This window comes from Metopolophium dirhodum, chromosome 2, assembly GCF_019925205.1.
Source record: "Metopolophium dirhodum isolate CAU chromosome 2, ASM1992520v1, whole genome shotgun sequence".
NCBI classification, from domain to species: Eukaryota; Metazoa; Arthropoda; class Insecta; order Hemiptera; family Aphididae; genus Metopolophium; species Metopolophium dirhodum.
The window spans coordinates 22,745,834-22,769,251 of record NC_083561.1 but is presented as its reverse complement, the minus strand read 5'-3'; the positions used below and the strand labels follow the sequence as shown (position 1 = coordinate 22,769,251).

The window sequence follows — 23,418 nt, the reverse complement described above, 5'->3', positions numbered from 1 at the left end:
TTCACAATAATATCATCAAATATACTTAGTAATATCAATAATCATAAGCTGACTGGCTGTCTTCGCTCAGAATCGTTTTTAGGGTTCCGTACAGTAAAACGGGACCCCATTACTAAGGCGCCGCTGCTGTCTGTCCGTCCGTCCGTTACCACGAACCATGAGTTAGTAAGTTGAAATTTTTACAGATTATGTATTTCTGTTGCCACTATAACAACAAATACTAAAAATCCTAGAATATAATATAAGCATTATTGTTGCCAACATGTATAGCTGATGATGGTACGGAACCCTTCGTGCGCGAGTCAGACTAGCACTTAGCCGGTTTTTTTATACAATGATATTATATCATTGTAACCTACAAACCTACTGTACAGCAGAGCGACAGCCACTTGGCCACCTATTTTTTATTTGCAAATAAACATTTAATCATACTTAATCGAAGAAAAGCTAAAAAAAGTCACATATTTTGTGCCCATGTTTATATTTAGCACAGAAAGGGCAAAAATATTTTTAAATTATTTCATGTTTACAAAAAATGCTACAATTTTTCATTTTATCAAAATTGGGGTTTGTGGAAATTTTATTTCTAATTTTTCTACTTTTGATTAGGTATTGGTATGTATATAAAGTATAAACTATAGAGTCATACAGATCTGAGATCTACAAACGTTTTACGGTAGGTATATAATGACGTTATGAAATTAAAAATATAGATGTGAAGAGGTAAATTTTTTTAAACCATCAATTATTTCACGATAGTTTGAAAAAATAATCAGTTTCGTAAAGTTGGCACTTTGTAATGTGGTCAAACTAGCCACATTTAAAAACAAATAATATGTATGTTAAATAACTTCAAAGAACTATATTTTTGTTTTTATTTTAGAAATCTGACATTTTATATACCTACTGGTTTAGTGGTTTCTTTATTAAACATTCGAAGTTTAAAGTAGTTATATGGGCATAAGACTACATTTGGTTCAAAATGTTTTTTATTCAATGCCATCAGCTAGATTTTACTAGAATTAGTTATGGATTACGTAAGCGGAAATCGGGTAAAACTACTGTAGTGGGGATTTATACACCTACGATAAAATTTTTTTTTTCACATCACTCGAAATATTATTGTTATATTATAATACTTTGTAGTAGATTGTAGATAGATAATAAAAAGGTATTTATAGTACCTATACCTATATTGTGCAGGTATCTGCATGGTGGATAGATAATTTATAATGGATATATGATAATTTTTATTGATAATATATTACACTGCAGTGTCAGTGTGTTAATTAATTGAAATTTGTCCCTTATCCCTATATCTCTATAATCTATATCTGTACTCAGTAGGTATAGGTGGTATATCGTGTATAGACCCACGTTGTTCAGACTCCATATTTAGTGGCCCATTATCTTCTTGAATAAGTAAAAATAAATCTGTACTAAAATATGCACTCTAACACTAACTACATCTTGAATATTCTTATGAATTTCCAATTATTTAATATTGTACACAAATGTTAAACTAAATTGGGCAAATATAAAAACAATTTTTCCATAGAAAATTAATCGATTATTGATCCTTGTAATTTAATTATACTCTCACATTTATAACAAAATTAATTTAAACCCAAGAGGTTATTATTGTTACATTTTCTATAAAACAAATATTGTATTTGTTTACATTTGCCCCATTCTCATAGCTTAAAAATGTACAAGGACTTTAAATAATAATTTTTTTTTTTTTATTAGGGTTAAGGTTTTGACTATTAGGTCATTAGCCTGTGGTACTGTAGATTAGTTTACACGGGTGTGTTTGTTTTTGGCAGAACTTTTGATTTGGGCACCCGTAGGTATCTATATCATCAACTAATAGTTATATACTTAAATAGTTATATCATGGTATGCCCATGGTCCATCGTCCATGACATAATTTGTCATGAGCAGGGCCAGATTGGACAAACCCGGCCCACTAAGTTTTCAGTACTTTACCAGCCCACTTACAAACTGGCGGCCTATGGGTACGTTATTATTCCGTGAATAGTTTTATTTTATAGTCTCAAATTCTTCAACTTTTAACTCTTATCATATTTTCAGTCAGCGTGGCCCCTCATGACTTGAACGGCCCAAAATTGTCGCGGGCCACCGAGTTTTACTCGGTAACTCGCCGGGCCAATCGGTCCTGGTCATGAGTAGAACAGTAGTAAAGTAGTTGTGTGTCGCTGATGCACAGACATAGGCGCTAGGGGCTTATCATAAATTTGTATACAACTGTTATCACATGATATCACGATAAAGATAAAAATCGTTTGATTAGATTATTATAGATTATAGATTCTTACGTTTAAAAATTCAAGACTCAAGTTGAAACTTTCAATTTTAAAATGAATACTATTGATAGTTGATTATTTTTATACCTATGATGTCAAAAAATCTGAAACTACTAAAGGGCTCGTAATAAAATCATTACACTCGCGCCGCCCAAAAGTAGGTACCTATCTTAAATTTGCGGATTACCTACCTTGTCCACTTGATCTATTTACGCATAACAAAACACAACAAGATCATAATATCGTAATATTAACAACATGGACAAGAACGATGCTGATGCGGGACACGAGACAACCGTGCACTGGTTCCGGAAAGGTATGCGTCTGCACGACAACCCCGCGTTCAAATTATCGTGTGAAGCGAAGAACAGTAGCGGTGAGCGTTACAAGCTCAGACCCATTTACATACTGGACCCTTATTTTCGCAAATACATACGGGCAGGTGCGAATCGCTGGAGGTTCTTGCAGCAGAGTCTCGTGGACTTGGACACGACACTCCGACAACTGGGCACGCGACTGTACGTTATCAGAGGGTTGCCACACGAAGTCTTTCCAGATTTATTTGCCAAATGGAATGTTAAACTGTTGACTTTCGAGTTGGACACTGAACCGTATGCTCGAGAGAGGGACAATCAAGTGGAACAACTGGCCAGAAAACATGGTGTTAAAGTAGAACAAAAGGTCTCTCACACTATTTATAACACTGAACTTGTACTCAGGGCAAATGGAGGCAGCGTTCCAATGACTTATCAGAAGTTTGTATCTGTTATTGGCTCGATGCCAACTCCTCGTCGACCAATACCTGCACCAGATATGTTGCCTTCTGAGTGTCTACTTGATGATGACTTAAACAACCCAGAGTTTGATGTGCCAACGCTGGACGAATTGTTAACATTAAAGGGTTTCAACCCTGCAGAACTTAAACCGTGTTTGTACCCTGGTGGAGAAAAAGAAGCTCTCAGGCGTTTGGAAGAATATATGAAAAACAAGACATGGGTATGTAAATTTGAAAAACCAAATACATCACCGAATAGCCTAAAGCCCAGCACTACTGTACTAAGTCCATATATGAAATTTGGGTGTTTATCGGCTAGTCATTTTTATTACAGATTAAAAGAAGTTATAGGTAATAGCCCTCATTCTAAACCTCCTGTATCTCTGATTGGTCAGTTGTATTGGAGAGAGTTTTATTATACTGTTGGTGCTTCAACTCCCAATTTTGATAAAATGGTTGGCAATTCAATTTGCTGTCAGGTACCGTGGGACAACAATCCTGATGCGCTAGAAGCCTGGACAAATGGTAAGACAGGATATCCATTCATTGATGCCATCATGAGACAGCTGAGAGATGAAGGCTGGATACACCATTTAGCCAGACATGCTGTTGCATGTTTTTTAACCCGAGGAGACTTGTGGATATCTTGGGAAAAGGGTTTAGCTGTATTTGAAGAATTATTGCTTGATGCCGATTGGTCAATGAACGCTGGGAATTGGATGTGGTTGTCGGCGTCAGCATTTTTCCATCAATTTTTTAGAGTTTACAGTCCAGTTGCATTTGGTAAGAAGACTGATAAGAGTGGTGATTACATCAGAAAATATATCCCAGAATTGGCCAAATATCCAGATCAGTATATATATGAACCATGGTCGGCACCCAAGTCCATTCAAGAAAGAGCTGGTTGTGTGGTTGGAGTGCATTATCCAAAACGAGTGGTAGTGCACGAAGATGTATACAAAAACAATATTACAAAAATGTCATTGGCTTATAAGACTACCAAAGCTGGCAAGAGTTCCAATAGTAAAAAATCTAGAAATGTGTCAACATCCCCCGATAAGAAAAATATAAAAAAACCTAAATTAAAATGATTGTTATGTTGTTTAGTTACCCAATTTGTTTTGAATAAATAATTGCTAATGTGATCTTCAGTCTTTTAACCGATTTTAATTATATTTTTGTTATAGGTACTGTACGTTAACTTTGAAATGTATATTATTATTGTCAATATTTGTCATGTTTTTACTATTTTTTTAATTCAACGATTAATATTTTTGTATATTTAATTAGTACTTAGTAAGTATTTACGTAGGTATCTAATTAAAATAATTATTGTAAGTATTGTTTCAAATTTTCACATTAATATAGTACCTATGTTGTAACCTATTGTACTAAAAAACATTATTTATTTTCGCAATATATTATTTTTAATATTATAACTTAAGTTATTTCTGAATAAAAATCGAACCTTGTTTGAACAAATTGTATTTAAGTAAGGTATTGACTATAATTACATTTATTGAAATTTTGTTGTTGTTACTTGTTTTTTGTTACGCAATATTGTATACATGACGGTCAAGTCGTATATCGTGTGACGTGTGTTGGTCGTACTAATTAGTTCCCGAAGACCCGAAGCGAAAACGAGTACGTTGTACTATTGTACACGAGTACACGACAACCGAATATTATGATGACCATGATAATGAAAGTGGTGAATGGTGATGAATGATGATGATGATGATGACGATAACAACAACAACGACAACCTTGAAACGAAAAATAATCACGGTCTTCGTCAAAAAATCCAGTCAGCAGCATATTACTATTATTATGACGTTTAAAACTGGTCATGGCGGAGAAACGGGTCGTGGCGGTTTGTTTCCACTGTTCAATATAATACCTATCTAATTAATAAAATATATACTGTTGTCGGCACTTATACTTCGTTTTTGAACGAATTATTTTCTAAAAAATCCAAAGAACTGAGGCGAAAAAAAATTAGAAAAGAAAAGGATGCCTCGTTCCGTAGTTGCGCTCAGAAGTCGGAATTCGCATTTCGGTACGCATAATTTACTATTTTAGCGTCGTGGCCCGGCGGTGTGCCCGTTTCTCATTGGCCGCTGCCGGAGTGGCGCGATCGTGAAAGCCCGCCCAGCCATACGTCATCGGTCCGGCGCCGCCGGGTCGACCGTCGACCACGTCGTCACGTGCGCGTACAGCGGTTTCGTTCAAGCGCCGGGTGTTCGAGGCGTAGGTGTGGCCGCTGCCGCGGTTGTTCCATGACGACGCGGCGACGGCGGCAGCCACGCGTACTCGGCCATACGGACCACGGGCCGCATAGGTGACGTCACGCCACCACGATCCGACCGGGAGCGATCACCTTTTGCGCCAACGCCGATTTCCAATCCCGTAACCGTTTCCGCGACCGATACCACGAGTACCGGAGTACGCCAGTGTAGTGTGTACGTGCGTGTCACAGTTGCTGTCGTTGTCGCCGTGAAAAAAATAATACATATTATTATTTACTCACCAGCGCGAGTGCTGCGAATAACTGAAAAAATCGCAACTCGCACTATACTGTACCTATAACAACGACAACAATTATCATTTGCGGTGCTCAATAAATTACAGTCGTAATTATTATTATTACACACAAACACCGTGTCGATCATCAGCCGCCGTCGCGGTAATAATAGTAATAATAATAATACAATATTGTATGGGTGTATACATAATGTGTATGTGCAATTATATTTATAAATAATTTCCAACACTCATCCGCCGTCGTCGTCGTCCTCCGACGTGGCCCCCCTCGGAACGTCTCTCGCTCGCGTTATCGGCTTTTTCGTTTATTATTATTATAAATCGTTTCGTCGTTTAAATCACGACTGCGTCGGGCTATATTTTGACAGTCGTAAAATTTGCTTATCGTCTTCAACGCCGATAAGTGTACAGGAAACTACTACAGTATACAGCCGGCGCTAGTACCTACTTACCTATCTATATTATAAAGTCGTCGTTGTAGGAGGAGGAGGAAGTCACACACGAGAGTCGTTTGGATTTCGTAGCCGGTCGCACACGATCCACCGCCGTCCGTCGGCCGCCACTCGCTACTCGCACTTTTCGCGTTCGAGTGCCGCCGCTACCGTCCCGTGCGATCCACACGAGAGACGTCTCGTAACGTCAGTATTGTCGTCGCAGACTTGGTCGTAACACTCTGTCGGTCGGCTCCCGAAGAAGACGCGTAGTGGCCGACAAGATCGTCCTTTTCCGTAATATCATATTCGACGTCCGACGAAGAGGTAAATTATTTGGCATTTTACTTTGCACGAAGGAGGACGGTCCGACAGGCTAACTCACGACCGGGCCCACACCTTTGTAGAATATTAATAATACACTGTCTATCCTCCTTCAATCGTAGTTCGTAATAGGTGTTCGTGCGATTAATTTCTGTAAAATACACGAACCATTAGGCGGTGTTTCACGTCTGACATCAATAATAATTTTTTTTTTTTTTTTTTTTTATTATATTATATCCGCGGCGACTATGGCCATTGGACGACATTAATGCTATACAATACTATACAGGGTTAGAAATTTTTGTATATAGATACATTAAATATGAAGGAGAAGAAAAAAAAAGAAAAAAAAAAAAAAATACAAGAAAGAAAAGACAGTATAACATAATATAACTTAAATTTTGTTGAGAAGTCCTGTGTTGTGTAAAAAAACCAATGTCGTTGTTAGGTTGTCAATAATAATATTATTCCTGCCCAAGATTGTGTACCTATTCCGTGTTTGTGAATGCGTGTGATGTATGATAATACGAGTCCGACACAGAGGTCAGGACGTCTCGCGCGACCAACTGATAAATTTGAATTGAATAAGATCGTTTTTTTTTCGCACTCCATATTGTCGTTTGTCTGTAGACGACAGTGCGAACTTCGACAAGATATTTGCATATTTGCGTTGTATTTAATTAGCATAATTATTTCCATAATATTGAGTAGGTATAACACAAAATATGCTATTCTTCTCTATCTCATTGAGTCTTTAATAAGAAAATGTTTGCTCGTTTTGGGAACATTAAAAACTTACTTTACTACCTATCAAATCGTATCAAACGGTTTTTTTTTTTTTTTGTATTTTTTTGTCTTGAATTTGTTTCCAGAATTTGATTATTCGAGTGTGCCTCTGCTCTAGGCGGTGCTCTCAAGTCCAAAAACATTAGGCTCTAGGGTTTTTTCCTGGTAATTATAGACCATTTCTTTTCGTTATATTTTTACATACCCTGGAGTGTGCTCTTCGTTAACGCAAGAAGCCCTATATATTTTAAATAGTCATTATTGACACAAGATAAGCACAACATATTAGGTATGTGTACCTATCTCAATACCGATATTATATTTTATCTGCTTATTGAATATTAGGTACACCATTACACTATTAAAAGTGTCATATTTTATTAATTTAGTTGGGTTTACTTATCATTGTATGCATACTGAATAATACCTATTACCAAATTTGAATATTGTAATAAGCCAGTATAAAACAGGTTAAACAATCAAATGGTTATTTTACATAATTTTAGATAGGTCAGAAGATGGACACGTATAAAAATATACATGTATACCCAATTAAGTAAGAATGGGGTACCTTAGGCCGGTATTACACTGTTTCGACTTAAAGTTGGTAAACATCGAAGGAAAGTACATTTTGTCGATTGACCGATGACTAGTGTAATATCGGCTTGAGGTAGTTACCCGGTTCCTACATGTATATTTTTATACGTGTCTATCTTCTCGTCTATCTACAATTATGTAAAATATCTGATTGATTTTTTTTTGACAGATTACCTACTTTATGTCATGTTATAGTAAATATATATTTTGATATTAAGATAAACCCATTAACAAAATATGTATACACTTGCACTTCCTGCCTATAACTTTAAATAAATGTCCTTGAATGTTGGTTTTACTAACCTATTATTTAGGTGCATTATTAAACAAGTATTTTATTGAGTTTAGTATTTATCGGGGTATTTATTTAAAAAACGCTAATCGGCATGTAAAAATTACGGCTTTTATTATTAATTGTTGCTGGGTAATTTGAAGAAAATTTGTGACATTTTTTGCTCATTCATATAGGTACCTATGTTCCTAGGTGCACTTATACTTAAAGACAAATAGATTTAGGTAGACCTATCTAACCTACCTATATTATATGATATTTATAATAAACAAATTTCTTTTAATTTCACAAATGTAATACATTGGTAGTTAATTGAAAAATAAATAAAAGAAATAGTCTACACGTTTGAACATTGCAATATTTATTCATAATTGATTTAGGTCTGTGGTTGTAATTAGTTTCAAAGGGGTCCGAATGTTTTGAAAAAATGTGTTTAGTTTCAGTAAATCTTTTTTGTTTAGTAAGTTATTAGGGGTCTACATAGAAAAATAATGAAAAAAAAATAAGCATTAAAGTAAAATATTTTTTGTTGGTCCATTTATTTCTCCTTTACGGTTTGGATAAGGACCTCGTGACCTCGATCCGCCTCTGATATAGGTACTTGCATGCTAGGCTTATAAATTTAAATGCAAGGTATTATGAACTGTGACGTTTAAATTTTAAAGCTGATAAGAACTTAATTATTCAAATTAAATTTTGTACAATGTTTAATTTTTTCTTATAAAAATTAAATAGAGTTGAAAAAATACGTACCTTAAGATATTTAATATGTACCTACTATATTCTACAAATTGTTCCAATATAACTTTTGAAATTAGTTTGTAGAGTGTACTTACTTTCTTATTTAATGACTAAAATAATATAAAATATATAATATTAACTATATAATAACTATATATAACTATATTACTATATATTAACTATATAATATTAACTCACCTAGAACCCACAATTTTGTATTTATTTATTTTAACATAATTCAATAATAATATTTTAACTCGGAGTAAATTAAATTAGGTATAGGTAGTATAAGTATGCAAAACAGAATATGTTTTTCAATATTAATTTTATTGGCAAAATGTTTCACTTAATTTTATATAATATATTTCAGAACTTATTGCCAGATTCAGTTCAGTTCCAGTTCATTAGGTTCATTAGGTCTACTTACTTATAAAATTATTTATAAGACATCTCTTTATAATTTTAAGACACCTCTGTGTTTTAAAATTATATTTCTAATAAGATATAGTCCAGTACTTACCTACATATTTTACATTAATTATCTACCTAGTATGTTGTTAAATATGTAATTAGGTACTGATTAGTAATTAGTAATTACAAAATCAAATTACCTAGGTACCTACCTATAATAGGTACAGTTAAAATTTTAATATTCTTAGGTGTTCATTTTTAATTACTTGGGTATCTTCGAGGGTATCTTAGTAATATTTTTGGAGCAATTATTTAAAACAATTTTTTTTGAAAATAGTGACTATTTTTTGTTAGTTTAATCCCTCTTTATGTTGAAATTCTTGTTTAATCATACAAGCTATTAAAACTATGAATGGATTACTGTATTTGTGTAGACAATTAGTTAATACCTCAAGACCTTGTGTATTTTATGAGTCATAACTCATAATACTATGCAAATTAATTATCCTCTAATCAAATTATTTACTCATTTGCTTTTTATTTTGTAGATATTCATTTGTAGCTAGAAAAATCCTTGATCACTGATTAGTGAGTGTATTTATTTTAAAATATTGTCAAATATCAAATTGTCTTGCTTGGTTTATGATTATTATTAAGTAAATCCCCCTGTAAATCATTATAATATTATCTATTACAATATTTCCTAATTAGGTAGTTATTATCTATACTTATAAATAGCACTTTCTTCTTTTCCTAAAAAAAATAGTTTTATTATCTTGGCACTAGGCCCCACTATAAAAAACAAATCACCCATAAGTATTAGGTGGGCTTGAGCACCTAAGAAATTTTAGAGGAAGAAAATACGTGAGGTTCTTTGCTCATAACACTCCTCCTTATATCTATCATATTTGATATCTCTATTAATAAAATAAAATAAATTAAAGATTTAAATCAATATTGTGACTGTATAATATATATATAGCTGTACATTTATTGGAAAATTCATTCTTTTTATCATTTTGTTAAACATAACTTTTTTAACTCAAAGTTTAAATTAGGTACATACAAATTCAATTTAGAATATTTTTTTCATTTAATGATTTGTTTTATCTTTTATTGGTCAATTTTTCAGTCTTTATTACTTTTTTTTTTGATATTTTTACAAATCTCATTTAATATTTATTAAAAACTTTTTATTCACATTTTATGAATTGTTATTTAATTTTTGTCTTAAGCATTTTCCTCAATGATTAAAAATATAGTTTTTTTTCTTAATACAGCTTGATCGATTTTTATAGATTTTATATTTTGAATTTTGAATTTATTTTTCAGGATATATGTATAGTGCATTTTAAAGTGAATTTTTGATATTTTAAATGCATGTTTTAAGCTTTTTTACTGCATAAACTCGCAGCTCTATAATTATTAAAATGTATCCAAATAAAATTATTATTTTTTTTTTAAGTAGCCATGTAGGTACAATGATATACTTCCATATTACAAAGTCTCATGGCCTCATGAGCAACAAAAAAAATTGTATTACAGAGAATTTCGTAAAATAGAATTAAATACCTACATTTGGTTCTAATTTGGTTTGGTACACAAAAATATTTAATTAAACAGAACATTTTGTTAGTTGGAAGTTTCACTGTAATTATACTAGAAGTATGTACCAAATTACAGTGGACACTTATTTTTCAACATTTAAAATTTAAAATTCCTAATAATTTTCAAAAGTGCCAGGAAAAACAACATAAAAATTAAAGAAAAACGGGAATTTTTACGCAAAATAGGTTTTCCACAAAATCGATTTTGGTTTTCGGTGTTACTCTAAAACAAATATATATGTATAGATCTTACTGTACTTTACTTGTGTCAAATAAATGTAATAATTTATAGGTTTTTATTACATAAATGTAATAATTTATAGGTTTTTAAATAGGTACCTGTTTACAAATAACAAATATGACATAGGTAGGTAATAATAATATAATATATATAGGTAATTAAATGATTATGTTTAAAATAGCTTGATACACTATATAGAATACCCTTCGAGGAAACAGTTATCAGAATGTTGTGATATATGTAGTAAGTTGGCACTATATTGTTAGTAAGGTTAGTTGATTTTAGATAGGTATATATTTTTGAGGTCATCTTGAATAACAGATGAACTATAAACTTGATTTTAAACTAAACCTGTTTCAATAAATATTTAAGTAGTCCACATCCTTGTTTTCTAGTTTCTTCTTAGACCTGATACTACCTATACAAATATTATGTTGTTTTTTTCTTAGAAAATATATGGAAAAAAAAATATTTGGTTATAATTCTTATACATTTTTTATTGAATACATATAAACATAATTAAACAAATCAGATGAGAATGCTATAATTTTATTGATGCATTTTAAATGATAAAGAAATCAAGTCTATATGACATTTAAAACAACTTACCTATGTTTATTTTTTCAATTTTCCCTTCAATGTACCTGTCAGAATATTTTAATTGTTTTGTAATGTAGGTAGTTAATGAATAAATAAAAATTAACATTTATTATAACTGGGTATACCTAATTATATAAAGTGCCTAGTTCTCGTAATACTTTGTTTTACAAATTAAAATAAGTAAAATAGTTATTAATTATATAATTTAATGTAGGTACTGAACAATTTGTTCAAGGTTTTAATTCTTATTACCTAATAATAATTGTTGTTGTATGAATAATATTCATAATCTCGAATATAATTGAAGCCAGCGTGTAAGCTCATGTTGTAATTTTTAAATTTAAGAAAAAGGTAGTTAGTATAATATAATTAAGTGATTTATTACAATTACCTAGAATTTTTCTGAAAAAATGCTTTTATAATAATTCTTGTCTTACAATAAACATTAATTTTTCATTAAAAATTATTGAAGAGGTCAATTATAAATTCTTACTAATCTAATAATTCACTATTACTCAAAATTACAACAAACCCATTGGCTACTATACATTTTTGTTGTTGGTGAAAAATCAATTTATCTTTATACTGTCTAATTAGGTAATATTTTTCAGAAAGTTCATATTATGTACGTACTTCTTTCTGCATTGATTAAAATATTAAATCAATTAATTACTGTTGATCTCTCAACTAGAAATTCATTTTATGTTATCTTAATTTATTAAGTAGGTAAATACTAAATATACTATTCAATTATTTGGCTTATTATAGGTAAAAAAAACATAGTAAACTTTTAAAATAATAAATCTTTGACCAGTCTGTGATGTTAGAATAATTATTAATATTGTAGGTAGGTACCTACTTTTATTAATTATTTTTTAATATAGAGTTTTCTGTAACAGTACTTATTTATGATAAATTAAAAATTCTTATTATATTATAATCAAAATCACATTTTTTAAATTTCTTCTGATAGGTGAATATAATAAAAAAATTCTATAATATTGATGTAATATTCCAAGAGGAATATATATAATATATAATATATTTATAATTTACACTGTAATTTTGAACATAATTTTATATTTTTAATCATCGCGTTTGTTCAATCTTAAATCTAACATTGTAATTTATAAGCAATGCCAAATATTAGTATATGTATATAAACTGAAGGTCATTTTTGAATACCTACCTTCCTATTTTAAAGAAGACATGAAAATAGTAAAGGTACTTAAAACTTGGAAGGTCAGATCACTTACAATTTTTTCAAGTCTTGCTTATTTTTTGTACAGAAGAAAATCTATCGTTCGATTTTATAGATATTATAATTAAATAATCATTAACAAAATTTGAGATATTTAGGTATCATATACTTCTTAGATATATATAAAACGTTTAACAAAATTTACTAAAGTAAATAAATTTTAACTCTTATGATAAAAAAATAACACTTTAAAATAGGTACATTGTACCTACACGGCTGCATAGGTTCAATGACTTTATAAATAAGACTATCAACAGAATAAACTATAAATATTTGAAGATTATAATTACCTATGATATAAACACACATGTCTTGGTTATTGTTTTTGTTAGTTATTGTTGAAATTTAAAATATAGCAATAATTGATAAAAAAATTTTAATTCTGAAAAAATTCTTGGTTTTACAATGATGTGAAATTTTTTTCTAAAATAATACTTTTGGGTTATTAGAATTATCAAAATTCTAATATACTCTATAAAGCAATTTTCAAACTGTGATATGTCGAATGTGTATCATTGATGGTATATGGAAGGCTACTTGGTGACAGTGTTATGCGTTAGGCCTGGTTGTGGCGGTATGGAAAATGAATAAATAAATAATTTTGCTGATGATTGTCACTGATCTAATATTTACTTTATATTTTGTGTGAATACTAAATATTGTAAAATTAAAATTATGATTGTTATAAATTTATTAAGAATTTGTATAGTTGAATAGTTCTATATATAGTCATTAGTAGTGTAAGATTGTTCCATACAACACTGATATACAGGAACAAAAGTTTGAGAATGTCTGCTATACACCTCTAATGAGTGGAAGTTAATCATAGATGTTTTGATAAATTAAAAAAAAAAAAAAATTACTGAGAAAGAAGTTTTGAAGGGAGAAAATCAAATTTTTTTATAATCCTTTGTATGAAATAATTTGTGAAATAGGTACCCATTGACAATTCTGTAATCAAAATAAATGTAATAAATAGTTGTAGTGTAGCGTATATTTCATTTTAAAGCAGATTAAAAGGTTTGTTATAGGTATATTGCCAAATAGGTATGTTTAGAGAATAAAAATGAACTTTGGTTTATGACCAATCCTACCATAAATCATGGAAATATAATTATTTTAATACCCAATAATATAATATTATAATTAATGTAGTTCATCAGATATACCTATGTTATCACATTTTAAATTCCCTAATTGGATTAAACAGATAATATACCTAATGATTTGTAATCTGTTTTAATAATAATTGATCTCTATTTTTATTTTTTCAGTACTTATTTGATTCACTATGAGTGATGACGGTGATATTATTCCAAGCGTTATGCAAAATGGTGGAAATCAATACAAAATAAAAGAGGTTAGTTACTGTAAAATATAATATAATTGTAGTGCTTACAGATAATCGATAGATCAAAACACAAAATATAGTTAAATGTACCTATTAAGAAATATTTTTCTTGTTTCTGGTCATTATATTAATATTTTGATTTTTGTTTCATAGAATTCATTTTTACCTAGTGCTGTTGAAAATAACACAACAATGAGGTTAGTATTTTATAAATGATTTCTAAAAATTAATCATTTAGACATTGCTAATTTATAAATTATTATTAATATTATATATTTTTTCATTTGTTTTTCTATGTTCGATATTAAAGTTTTGAAAGCTCCAAACCAGCAGAAAACTGTAAGTTTTTGTTTCTTTCTTTATATTAAATATAAAATTATTTTAGAGTTTAATTTATTAATTAAATATTATATTAAATTATTTATAATAATAAATATTGAAACTAAATTAGATGCTCTCTTAACTGTTCACCCAAATAAATAGGTATATAATGCAATTTGTCATATTTAGATGGACCAGATCAAGTTTTACCTGCTTCACAAAAATATACAAGTGAAGCAAATGGCCGAGTTACTTTAAGAATTGAGGCTGGTGCAGATAATACACCTGTATCTGTACCTGGACTTTTGACTAAAAGTGCTGAAAAATATGGAGATCTACCGGCGTTAAATTATAAATCGGCCAATAAATGGGTCAAAGTTACTTATAAGTATGTATATATAAAATTTTATTCTTATTAAAATTATAATTACTTCAAAAATATATCCAATTAATTTAATAAACGTATAAAATGTACTTACAGAGAATATGAACAAAATGTACGAACTGTTGCTAAAGCTTTTATTAAGTTGGGCCTTGAGAGATTTCATGGTGTCTGTATAATCGGGTTTAACTCACCAGAATGGTTTTACTCAGACTTAGGTGCCATTTATGCTGGGTAAGATAAAGTTTTTTGACTTGTAAATTACTGTACACTTTTCACGACAGATAAATATTTCTATTGTGTATGTTTAATGTGTACTTTGATTATTGAAGTCTTATTTTATTTTGTTTATATTTATTAACATCTTAAAATGTATTAAATGATTATTTATTGTTAATAAAGTGGTTTTGCTGCTGGAATGTATACAACAAATCTTGTTGATGCTTGTCTCCACTGTTTAGAGACAAGTAAAGCAAACATTGCTGTAGTTGAAGATAGTAAACAATTGGAAAAAATACTATCAATCAAAAGTCGTCTACCCCATTTGAAAGCCATCATTCAATATGAAGGCAAACCTACTGAAGAGGGTGTTTTATCTGTAAGTTATTAGTTTAGTTATGTTATATATAAGTAAATAGTGGATTTTTATGTAATTGCATATTTTTTCATTTTCACATTTTTGGATGTTCATCAGTTATTTTTACAAATCATAATAGTTTGAAACTTAAAGCAACCTTTTTTTTTTCTGTGAGATGTTTGAGCAAAGTTCAAAATTTATTACATTTTAAAGTGAATATTTTTTTTAAAATAAGATTGTAAAATAATTTTTGTCAAGTAAGAAAATTCATAAATACATTTTATAAGCACTAAAAAGTAATTAAAATTGAAATAAGTTCATTAAGTACATACCTTATTACAAGTTATTCAATTTGTTTTAAATTATTTTGATACATCATCAATTTATAAACTAATAATTATAATTATCAAATAAAAATTATGCACTTTTTCATCATATTACTCTATTAAACATTTTTTTCTTGCATATTTATTTCATATTTTCACGCTTTTGACTACATATTATATATTATATTTTGATACTTTTAGTGCATAAAACTCCTTACTCTATGTATAAGTAATAGTATTTAGAGTTGCATAATTTTACGAAATAGTTTGATGGATGTTTCATGATAATAGTTAATATTTTCAATTTTGCATATTTAAACATTTTTAATACAATCGTAAATACTGTGTATTATTTAAAAATAATTACCTTTTCGTAGTATGTGTATTTTTTGTTATTTATATTTGTTTATTGTACATACCTATTATGATTGACCAAGTTTTTAAAAAATATAAACAAACTATAGTTATAAATTATAATTGATAGTCATTTCTGACAGTGTGTTCGTCTTATATATTTTTCAATTCAGATAGGCTAATAAAGTGTAAACCAAAATGTCTTTTAAAAATAAATACCTTTTTTTTTTATAAATCCTTATTTGAAAACATTATTTTTACATATTATCTAATATAATATATACATAATATGTAAGTCATTTTAATGTGATGATGTCACTAATTAGTGACTTCAGCATCCATACTATTTGTTCACTTGAGTATATTTATCTATTAAATATAGGCTGTTATCATTCTTAAAATTGTATTATAATATATTTCCTTTTTATGTGTTTTGCTAGTGGGAAGATGTTATGAGGATTGGATCAGCTGAATCTGATGACAAATTAAATGCCATATTGAAATCCATGGGAGTCAACGAGTGTTGTACATTAGTATTTACGGTAAATTTTGTTTAAACATTTTTATCAAAACATTCCTGTTGATTTCTATTATTTTATTATTTTATAAAATATATATTATAAATAGTCTGGAACTGAAGGCGCATCAAAAGCAGTCATGGTTAGTCATGATAATCTAACATACAATGCATATATGATAACAAAATTCTTGTCCTTGATGGATGGCAAAGAAGTTCTTGTGTCATATTTACCTTTGAGTCATGTTGCAGCTCAAGTATGTAAATCTACAACAGTTTATGATTAATTTTTAACAAAATTTAAAATTATAGATCACTGATATATATAGTGCTATCACAATAGGGGCTCAAGTATTTTTTGGTGAAAAAGACGCTCTAAAGGTTTGTTTGTGAGATTTAAAATGTCTTAATACTTATTTCATAGGCACATTTTTTTTTGTGATTTTAGGGTTCTTTAGTGAACACACTTCAAGCTGCCAGACCTACAGTTTTCTTAGGTGTCCCTCGTGTTTGGGAAAAAATTAATGAAAAATTAGTGAGCATTGGCCGAAAATCGGGTTCATTGAAGAAGTACATTGCTGATTGGGCTAAAGAAGTTGGCTTAAATCATTATGAAGATGCAATGAAAGGGTTAGTACATTTAGTGCTAGACATTATTATATAAAGCATAGTTTTAATATAGGTAAATATGTTTTTGGGCTGAATACACGTTTTTTGTTTCTGACTAATTTTTTGTAAAGTTTTTGCTGTCATGGTTACTTAACAAAATCATTTATGATTCATAAATTTTCCTAGAGGAAAAATATCCAGTAGGCCAGTAGAGTGCTATGGTTTTATCTTAGTATATTTATAGAAACAATATTAATTAATTTGGATTGGTGTTCAATAAAAATGTAAAAAAAATATAATTTTTAAATCTATTTCAGTATCAATTATTTATTTATTTGTAAACGCAAATATTTTTAAATCCTGAATTATTTTTTTATGCAATTTAATAATAATTTTGATATTTATATTATAGAGTTGAAAGAGAAACATACTCGTATAAATTCTTCAGATGGTTAATATATGGTCGTATCAAAAGTGCTATTGGTTTCGATAGATGCAAATATTTTATTTCCGCTGCTGCTCCTATATCAGTGGAACTAAAAAAATATTTTATGAGTTTGGACATACCTTTGTGCGAAGTAATATGATAATTATACTCTTAACAATTGTTTGGACTTTTAATTAATTTTATATGAGTTTAACAGGCATTTGGAATGTCTGAGTGTGGAGGTGCACATACATTGAGTAATCCAACTGATGAAAATGTTGCTGGTGTTGGAAAAACATTAGAAGGAGTCACTTCAAAAATTGACAAACCTGACGAGGACGGTAATGGCGAGGTAAATATCAACATTTTTATTTTGTACTACAATATACATATTAAATGTATGTCATTCAAAGCTTTTTCAATGCAATATTAATTTAACATAATATATTTAGTTGTGTATTTATGGACGTCATGTGTTTATGGGTTATTTGAATCTGATGGAAAAAACAGAGAGTACCCTAGACACCGATGGATGGCTTCATTCTGGTGATATTGCCCAAATAGATGATAAAGGATATGTTACTATTACTGGAAGAATAAAGGTAAGGAGAATTAAATTAAGTATAAATTCCTACTTACATAATTAATTTATGTTGTTTTGTGTTTAAGGAATTGTTAATAACAGCAGGTGGAGAGAACATACCTCCTGTATTAATCGAAAACAATGTTAAAGCCGTATTACCAGTTGTTAGCAATGCTTTCTTAATAGGTGACAAGAGAAAATTCTTGTCCATACTGTTATCTCTAAAGGTATATTATATAATATTTATGTATATTATATAGGTATATGTTTTATTTTCCTTAAAATTGTTTATTAATTTTGTTGATTTACATTTTTGTCTGTTTTCAGTGTGAAGTAGATGCTGAAACTGCTGAGCCACTCGACACTTTAACACCTGAAGTAATTTCATGGCTATCGTCACTTAATTGTAAGTTTACCAAAGTATCGGAGGTTGTAGCAAACAAACCTAAAGAAGTTTTTGATGCGATACAAAAAGGCATTGATGCAGCCAACAAGAAAGCTATATCTAATGCACAGAAAATCCAAAAGTTTTCTTTTATGCCAGTTGATTTCTCCTTGCCTACTGGTGAATTAGGTAAGCCAATTAAAAAACCGAATTTAACTTTTATCTATTGTTTATTTATTACATTATGTCAGCATTAATACTATTTTATAGATATTTTTCTACATTTCTTATCATATTTTATTATAAAACTTAACAGTCATTAAATTAACTAAAATGGCCTTCTAAATTGTTTGAATGTGTTTCAAAGATGTTTAATTGATTACATTTTATTATTTTAATTATTATGTTCTCAACAGTAATATCAATCATTTATTATCTTTTTCTCTTCAATTATAATGCTTCGCACATTAATATTACTTTATTTTTCTAAATAACTATTAAATGTATTGTTTAATAAGCAACTAATAATGTAAATGATTAACTGTTTCAGGTCCTACATTAAAAATTAAACGTCCCGTTGTGAACGAAAAATACAAAGATTTAATCGAAGAGTTCTACAAGGACTGATGAAACCACATTGGTAAAAGACAATTTTTGTTCATGTTACACAATGAATGTTACATTACATCAGAAAAGAAAATTAAAAACACAAATTGTTCACGCAGGGTGTTTGAATTTACAGTTTTCTATCATTTTGTACCAGTTTCAAATCTATAATCTGTAAAATTTTATTTTATTTTTCAAATTGTATATCTCCTTCTTTATCCCTTGAAACTATTGTTGTTGTACTTAAATATGAATAAGTTATTTTTATTATATTTCCCGTTACCTTGTGATCTGAATTTTTGTACTGGTGCTGTGTACAAAATTTTGTTTTCTGTAGGTAACTATTATCTTTTTAATTTAATTATTTTAAATAGACAAGTTATTATTGTTTTAGTAGAATTATTTTTTATTGTGATATTATTTTTTTTTTCAAACAAAACAGTTAGAATTTTTATGAAATATTTTAATTGAATATTATTTAAAATTAAGTTAATTAATTGGTGATAAAAATAAAAAACATAACATTAATTGTTATTCTAATATGTGTGCACATATATACTTATTAAAATATTACAAACTTGTTGTACGGTTTCATGTATAATCCGTGATAATATTGTCAATTCTTCTTAATGTAATGTTGTGTTACTTGTAACAATTATTATAACATTATGATGTTTTTATATAATACTATTATACATAGTTTGTTGCGTATAGTATCCATTGTGTGATTTTTTTGTCGAATTATGTATATTTTAAAACAAAAATCGTGCAACAAAGCTTTGTCTTATTTTTTTTGTATTTGAACCACGGAAGAACTGTTTAGTCTTTAATTTACATTTTTAGTCTGGTTTTACTTGTTAAATTATTTTGAATCTGTTATTGGTATGAATTTTTTTTATGCGTGAGTGATTGCTCACCATGTTTGCTCACGAGCTGCTTAACCGAACCTATTTAGTGTTCTTACCACATTATATTAACTTTTATCAAACGGTTAAGTCAGATTAAGTTATTAGAACAGGATTGGCTTAAGTCTGTATTCAATGTTTATAATGATTATCTTTTTTTAAGTTACATTATTACCTAATTCTTATAAAAACACTCAAGTACTTTGACGGAAATAATACTTAATTGATTTCTAAGATTAGTGTTTTTTTCTGTTATTTTAACTTTTGTCCAAACATAAATTTCTTTCATCTATCTTTGTTCGGCTGCTCTGAGTTTTTATAGTACTTATCAATATAGAATTTCTAAAAAAGACAATAATTAGTTGGGTAAAAATGATGATTTTTGCCCAACAGCAGTTAATGGTACTTTGAGTATAATACAAAGTATATATTTATATTTTTTGAAATTTATATCGCATTTGTTTAATATTTTTAAACTTAGTACAATGTTATATTTATTACAAACAGTTTGATAATGAGCTTTTTTTATGTAAACAATGTTTAAAACATTAGACACTATTTATTACGAGCTTATAGAACATAATATTTTTTTAATTGTGATTGATTTTATGTGCATTATGGTCAAATGTTATTAAAGAAAAGTATGATGACAAATTGTATTGCATTGTTTAATGTTTTGTAGTTTGTAATTATTAATTTATAATTTAATCCCACCATAGCTATTGTTATGAATAGAGACCGGATTTCTATGTTTTTACATATATTTACTGAGATGTATGCAGCTCCAATAGGATAAGCTTTCTCGACGATTTATTTACCTATGAAGTAAAATACAAAAGCGCATAAAAATTGGGCAAAATTTCTTGGTGCATAAAAAATAATATTTTGTGTAAAAAACATGTTTTAGGAATATTTTGCCATATTGGGTTCAAATTTGAATATTTTATTTTTATTATTTAAAACTTATTATTTTTTGAGTTCATAAGGTTGAATTATTTAAGTTTGTGTTATTTTAATACATAATATTATTCTGTTGTTGAACTATATGCAATTATTTTTTATTTTTTATTTTAGATTCTGAGCGGAGCGATGAATGTATTGATTTTACAATGATATGTGTTTTATTATTTTTGTGTCTGTCATCACGGTTTGGGGTGTAAAACTGCTACGATTTTCTTCAATAGTATCTTGTATGATGAGAAAGTGAATCTAGTTGGTGCATTCGGGAGGTCAAATTTTAAAATGCTCAATAGTTTTCAAAAGCGCCGCGAAAAACAACTCTAAAAACGGTTTTGGTTTTTGGTGTAACTTCAAAACGAATGAACGTATACATGAAATTTTCACTGATTGTTTATATTTGCATTTTCTATACACGATAAAATTTTCAAATTATTTTGATTTGTTTTGAACTGTTTAGGAACATTTTCTGTTTCCAATTTTACTAGTCTTTTTCTATAAATGTCAATAAAACTTTATTTGTTGGGTAAAAAATCTTGTAAATTTAATACAAGGCTCCTACTATATTGTTACAATGACATTTGAAAAATATTAAAACTCCTTAGTCACAGTTTTTATTTATAAGCATTTAAAGTTCAAATATTGTCAGATACTGAAAAATCACGAAAATTAGCAAATTATTTTGAATTGAGAATTCATAAGAAATTTTCTTTTTAAATCTAAGATTTGAAAATGTAATACACAATTCCTCATAAATTTGTCTACCTATATAAAAAAAAAAAAAAAATGTCTACAGTCAAATCAAATTAAATTTTTACGAGCGTTTGAAGTTCATATTTTTACAAGATTGGGTATTCACTCGATTTCTCATGTAGGTAGCGGTTTTGTTATTTTATTGTTATTCAAAAACAAATAACTGTAGATATATGAACATTTTGCTGAATGTCTATATTTTCATTTTCTATACACCATAAAATGCTGACTCTTTTTGGGATGTTTACGGACATTGTCAGTTTTAAATATTTTTAGTTTTTTTCTCCATAAATATCAATAAAATTTTATTTGTTGGGTAAAAAAGCGTGAAAATTTAATGCAAGGCTCCTGATATATTATTACAATAGCAGTTGAAAAGTATTGAAAATACATAGGCACAACTTTTTTTATAAGTATTTTAACAAAATTTATCAAATTTAAAATTTAATAATTATTTTGTAGTTAAAAATGTATAAAATGTTCAACTTTTATAGCTAAGGATTGAACATTTCAAACAAGGTTCCACGTAAATAGGTTATATATAAATTAATTTATTCACAATAATATTATAATCAAATATACTTAGTAATAGCATAGGCTGACTGACAGTTTTCGCTCAGAATCGTTTTTCTTATACAATGATATTATATCATTGAATTCAAATTTAACACCATCCATTACAGTGACCCACTTATAACCTCTGTACGTCTGTACAGCAGAGCGAAATCCACTTACCCACTTTTTTCTTTTACATTTTAAAAATTCAAACCAAGTTTAAAAGTGTCGTCAGTGGGTGGCTTATTTCCCCAAATTATGTAAATCATGTTATTTGTTTCCCTCTTATCGCACATATAAACTCATTATGTCTTCGATATAAATTGTACCTATATTTTCTTCTAAAAATAATCAAATTTTTTTTCAAAAATCATTTGTGTTTTAAAATTTAAGTGCCCCTTATTAATGCCCCCCTTAAATCGGGCACTGTGTCTGTACCTGATCTGTAAAAACTAAAAATTAATACCACACACTAATGAGTAGGTAATGAGTGTGGACATCGTCTGGCAAAATCACTCTATGAGCTCAGAGCTATCATAGATATTGTACCTACTCTGTCTTTTCCACATTTATTTCTAATTCAATTCTTTTTACTGCCTTTAGTAGTCTAGTAATCCTTGAGTTTGTTATTTATGAGCATTTCTTTACTTTCCACTTTTAGCACTAAATTATTTACGTTACTACGCCTACTGCCTAGAGTCCATATGATTAAAAACTACCTACTGCTTTGCACCACTTTTCCAGTGGTTAAATTAATATAAAAAGTACCCATGTGTATAGGGAAATTTGGCGCAAAAGGGCTGTAAACATACCTTTTATTTTTATTTTGGCGTTGATGGACCACATAGGTACCCAAAACAGATATCTAAACAG

At 28.9% G+C, this 23,418-nt stretch overlaps 2 protein-coding genes across 2 annotated transcripts; both read left to right on the top strand.

Annotated features, from left to right (window-relative positions):
* Window positions 1-2,309: 2,309 nt before the first annotated feature.
* On the top strand, window positions 2,310-5,432 carry LOC132938241 (cryptochrome-2-like). Its single transcript, XM_061004959.1, has one exon. The coding sequence runs from the start codon at window positions 2,586-2,588 to the stop codon at window positions 4,191-4,193; it is 1,608 nt and encodes a 535-aa protein (XP_060860942.1). The 5' UTR covers window positions 2,310-2,585; the 3' UTR covers window positions 4,194-5,432.
* Window positions 5,433-5,777: 345 nt separating this feature from the next.
* On the top strand, window positions 5,778-20,939 carry LOC132938240 (very long-chain-fatty-acid--CoA ligase bubblegum-like). The gene is made up of 18 exons (XM_061004958.1): window positions 5,778-6,069; window positions 6,128-6,404; window positions 14,212-14,297; window positions 14,442-14,485; window positions 14,599-14,627; window positions 14,799-14,997; window positions 15,091-15,225; window positions 15,394-15,589; window positions 16,689-16,790; window positions 16,876-17,022; window positions 17,078-17,146; window positions 17,214-17,395; window positions 17,787-17,952; window positions 18,019-18,153; window positions 18,254-18,403; window positions 18,471-18,611; window positions 18,712-18,958; window positions 19,320-20,939. The coding sequence occupies exons 3-18, from the start codon at window positions 14,229-14,231 to the stop codon at window positions 19,394-19,396; spliced, it is 2,088 nt and encodes a 695-aa protein (XP_060860941.1). The 5' UTR covers window positions 5,778-6,069; window positions 6,128-6,404; window positions 14,212-14,228; the 3' UTR covers window positions 19,397-20,939.
* The last annotated feature ends 2,479 nt before the right edge of the window (window positions 20,940-23,418 follow it).

Coding starts and splice junctions, on each gene's coding strand:
- LOC132938240 (XM_061004958.1), top strand. CDS start 14,229: ATGAGTGATGACGGTGATATTATTCCAAGCGTTATGCAAAATGGTGGA. Junction 15,226..15,393: donor TTAGGTGCCATTTATGCTGG/GTAAGATAAAGT, acceptor TTGTTAATAAAG/TGGTTTTGCTGCTGGAATGT. Junction 18,154..18,253: donor ACGAGGACGGTAATGGCGAG/GTAAATATCAAC, acceptor TAATATATTTAG/TTGTGTATTTATGGACGTCA.
- LOC132938241 (XM_061004959.1), top strand. CDS start 2,586: ATGGACAAGAACGATGCTGATGCGGGACACGAGACAACCGTGCACTGG.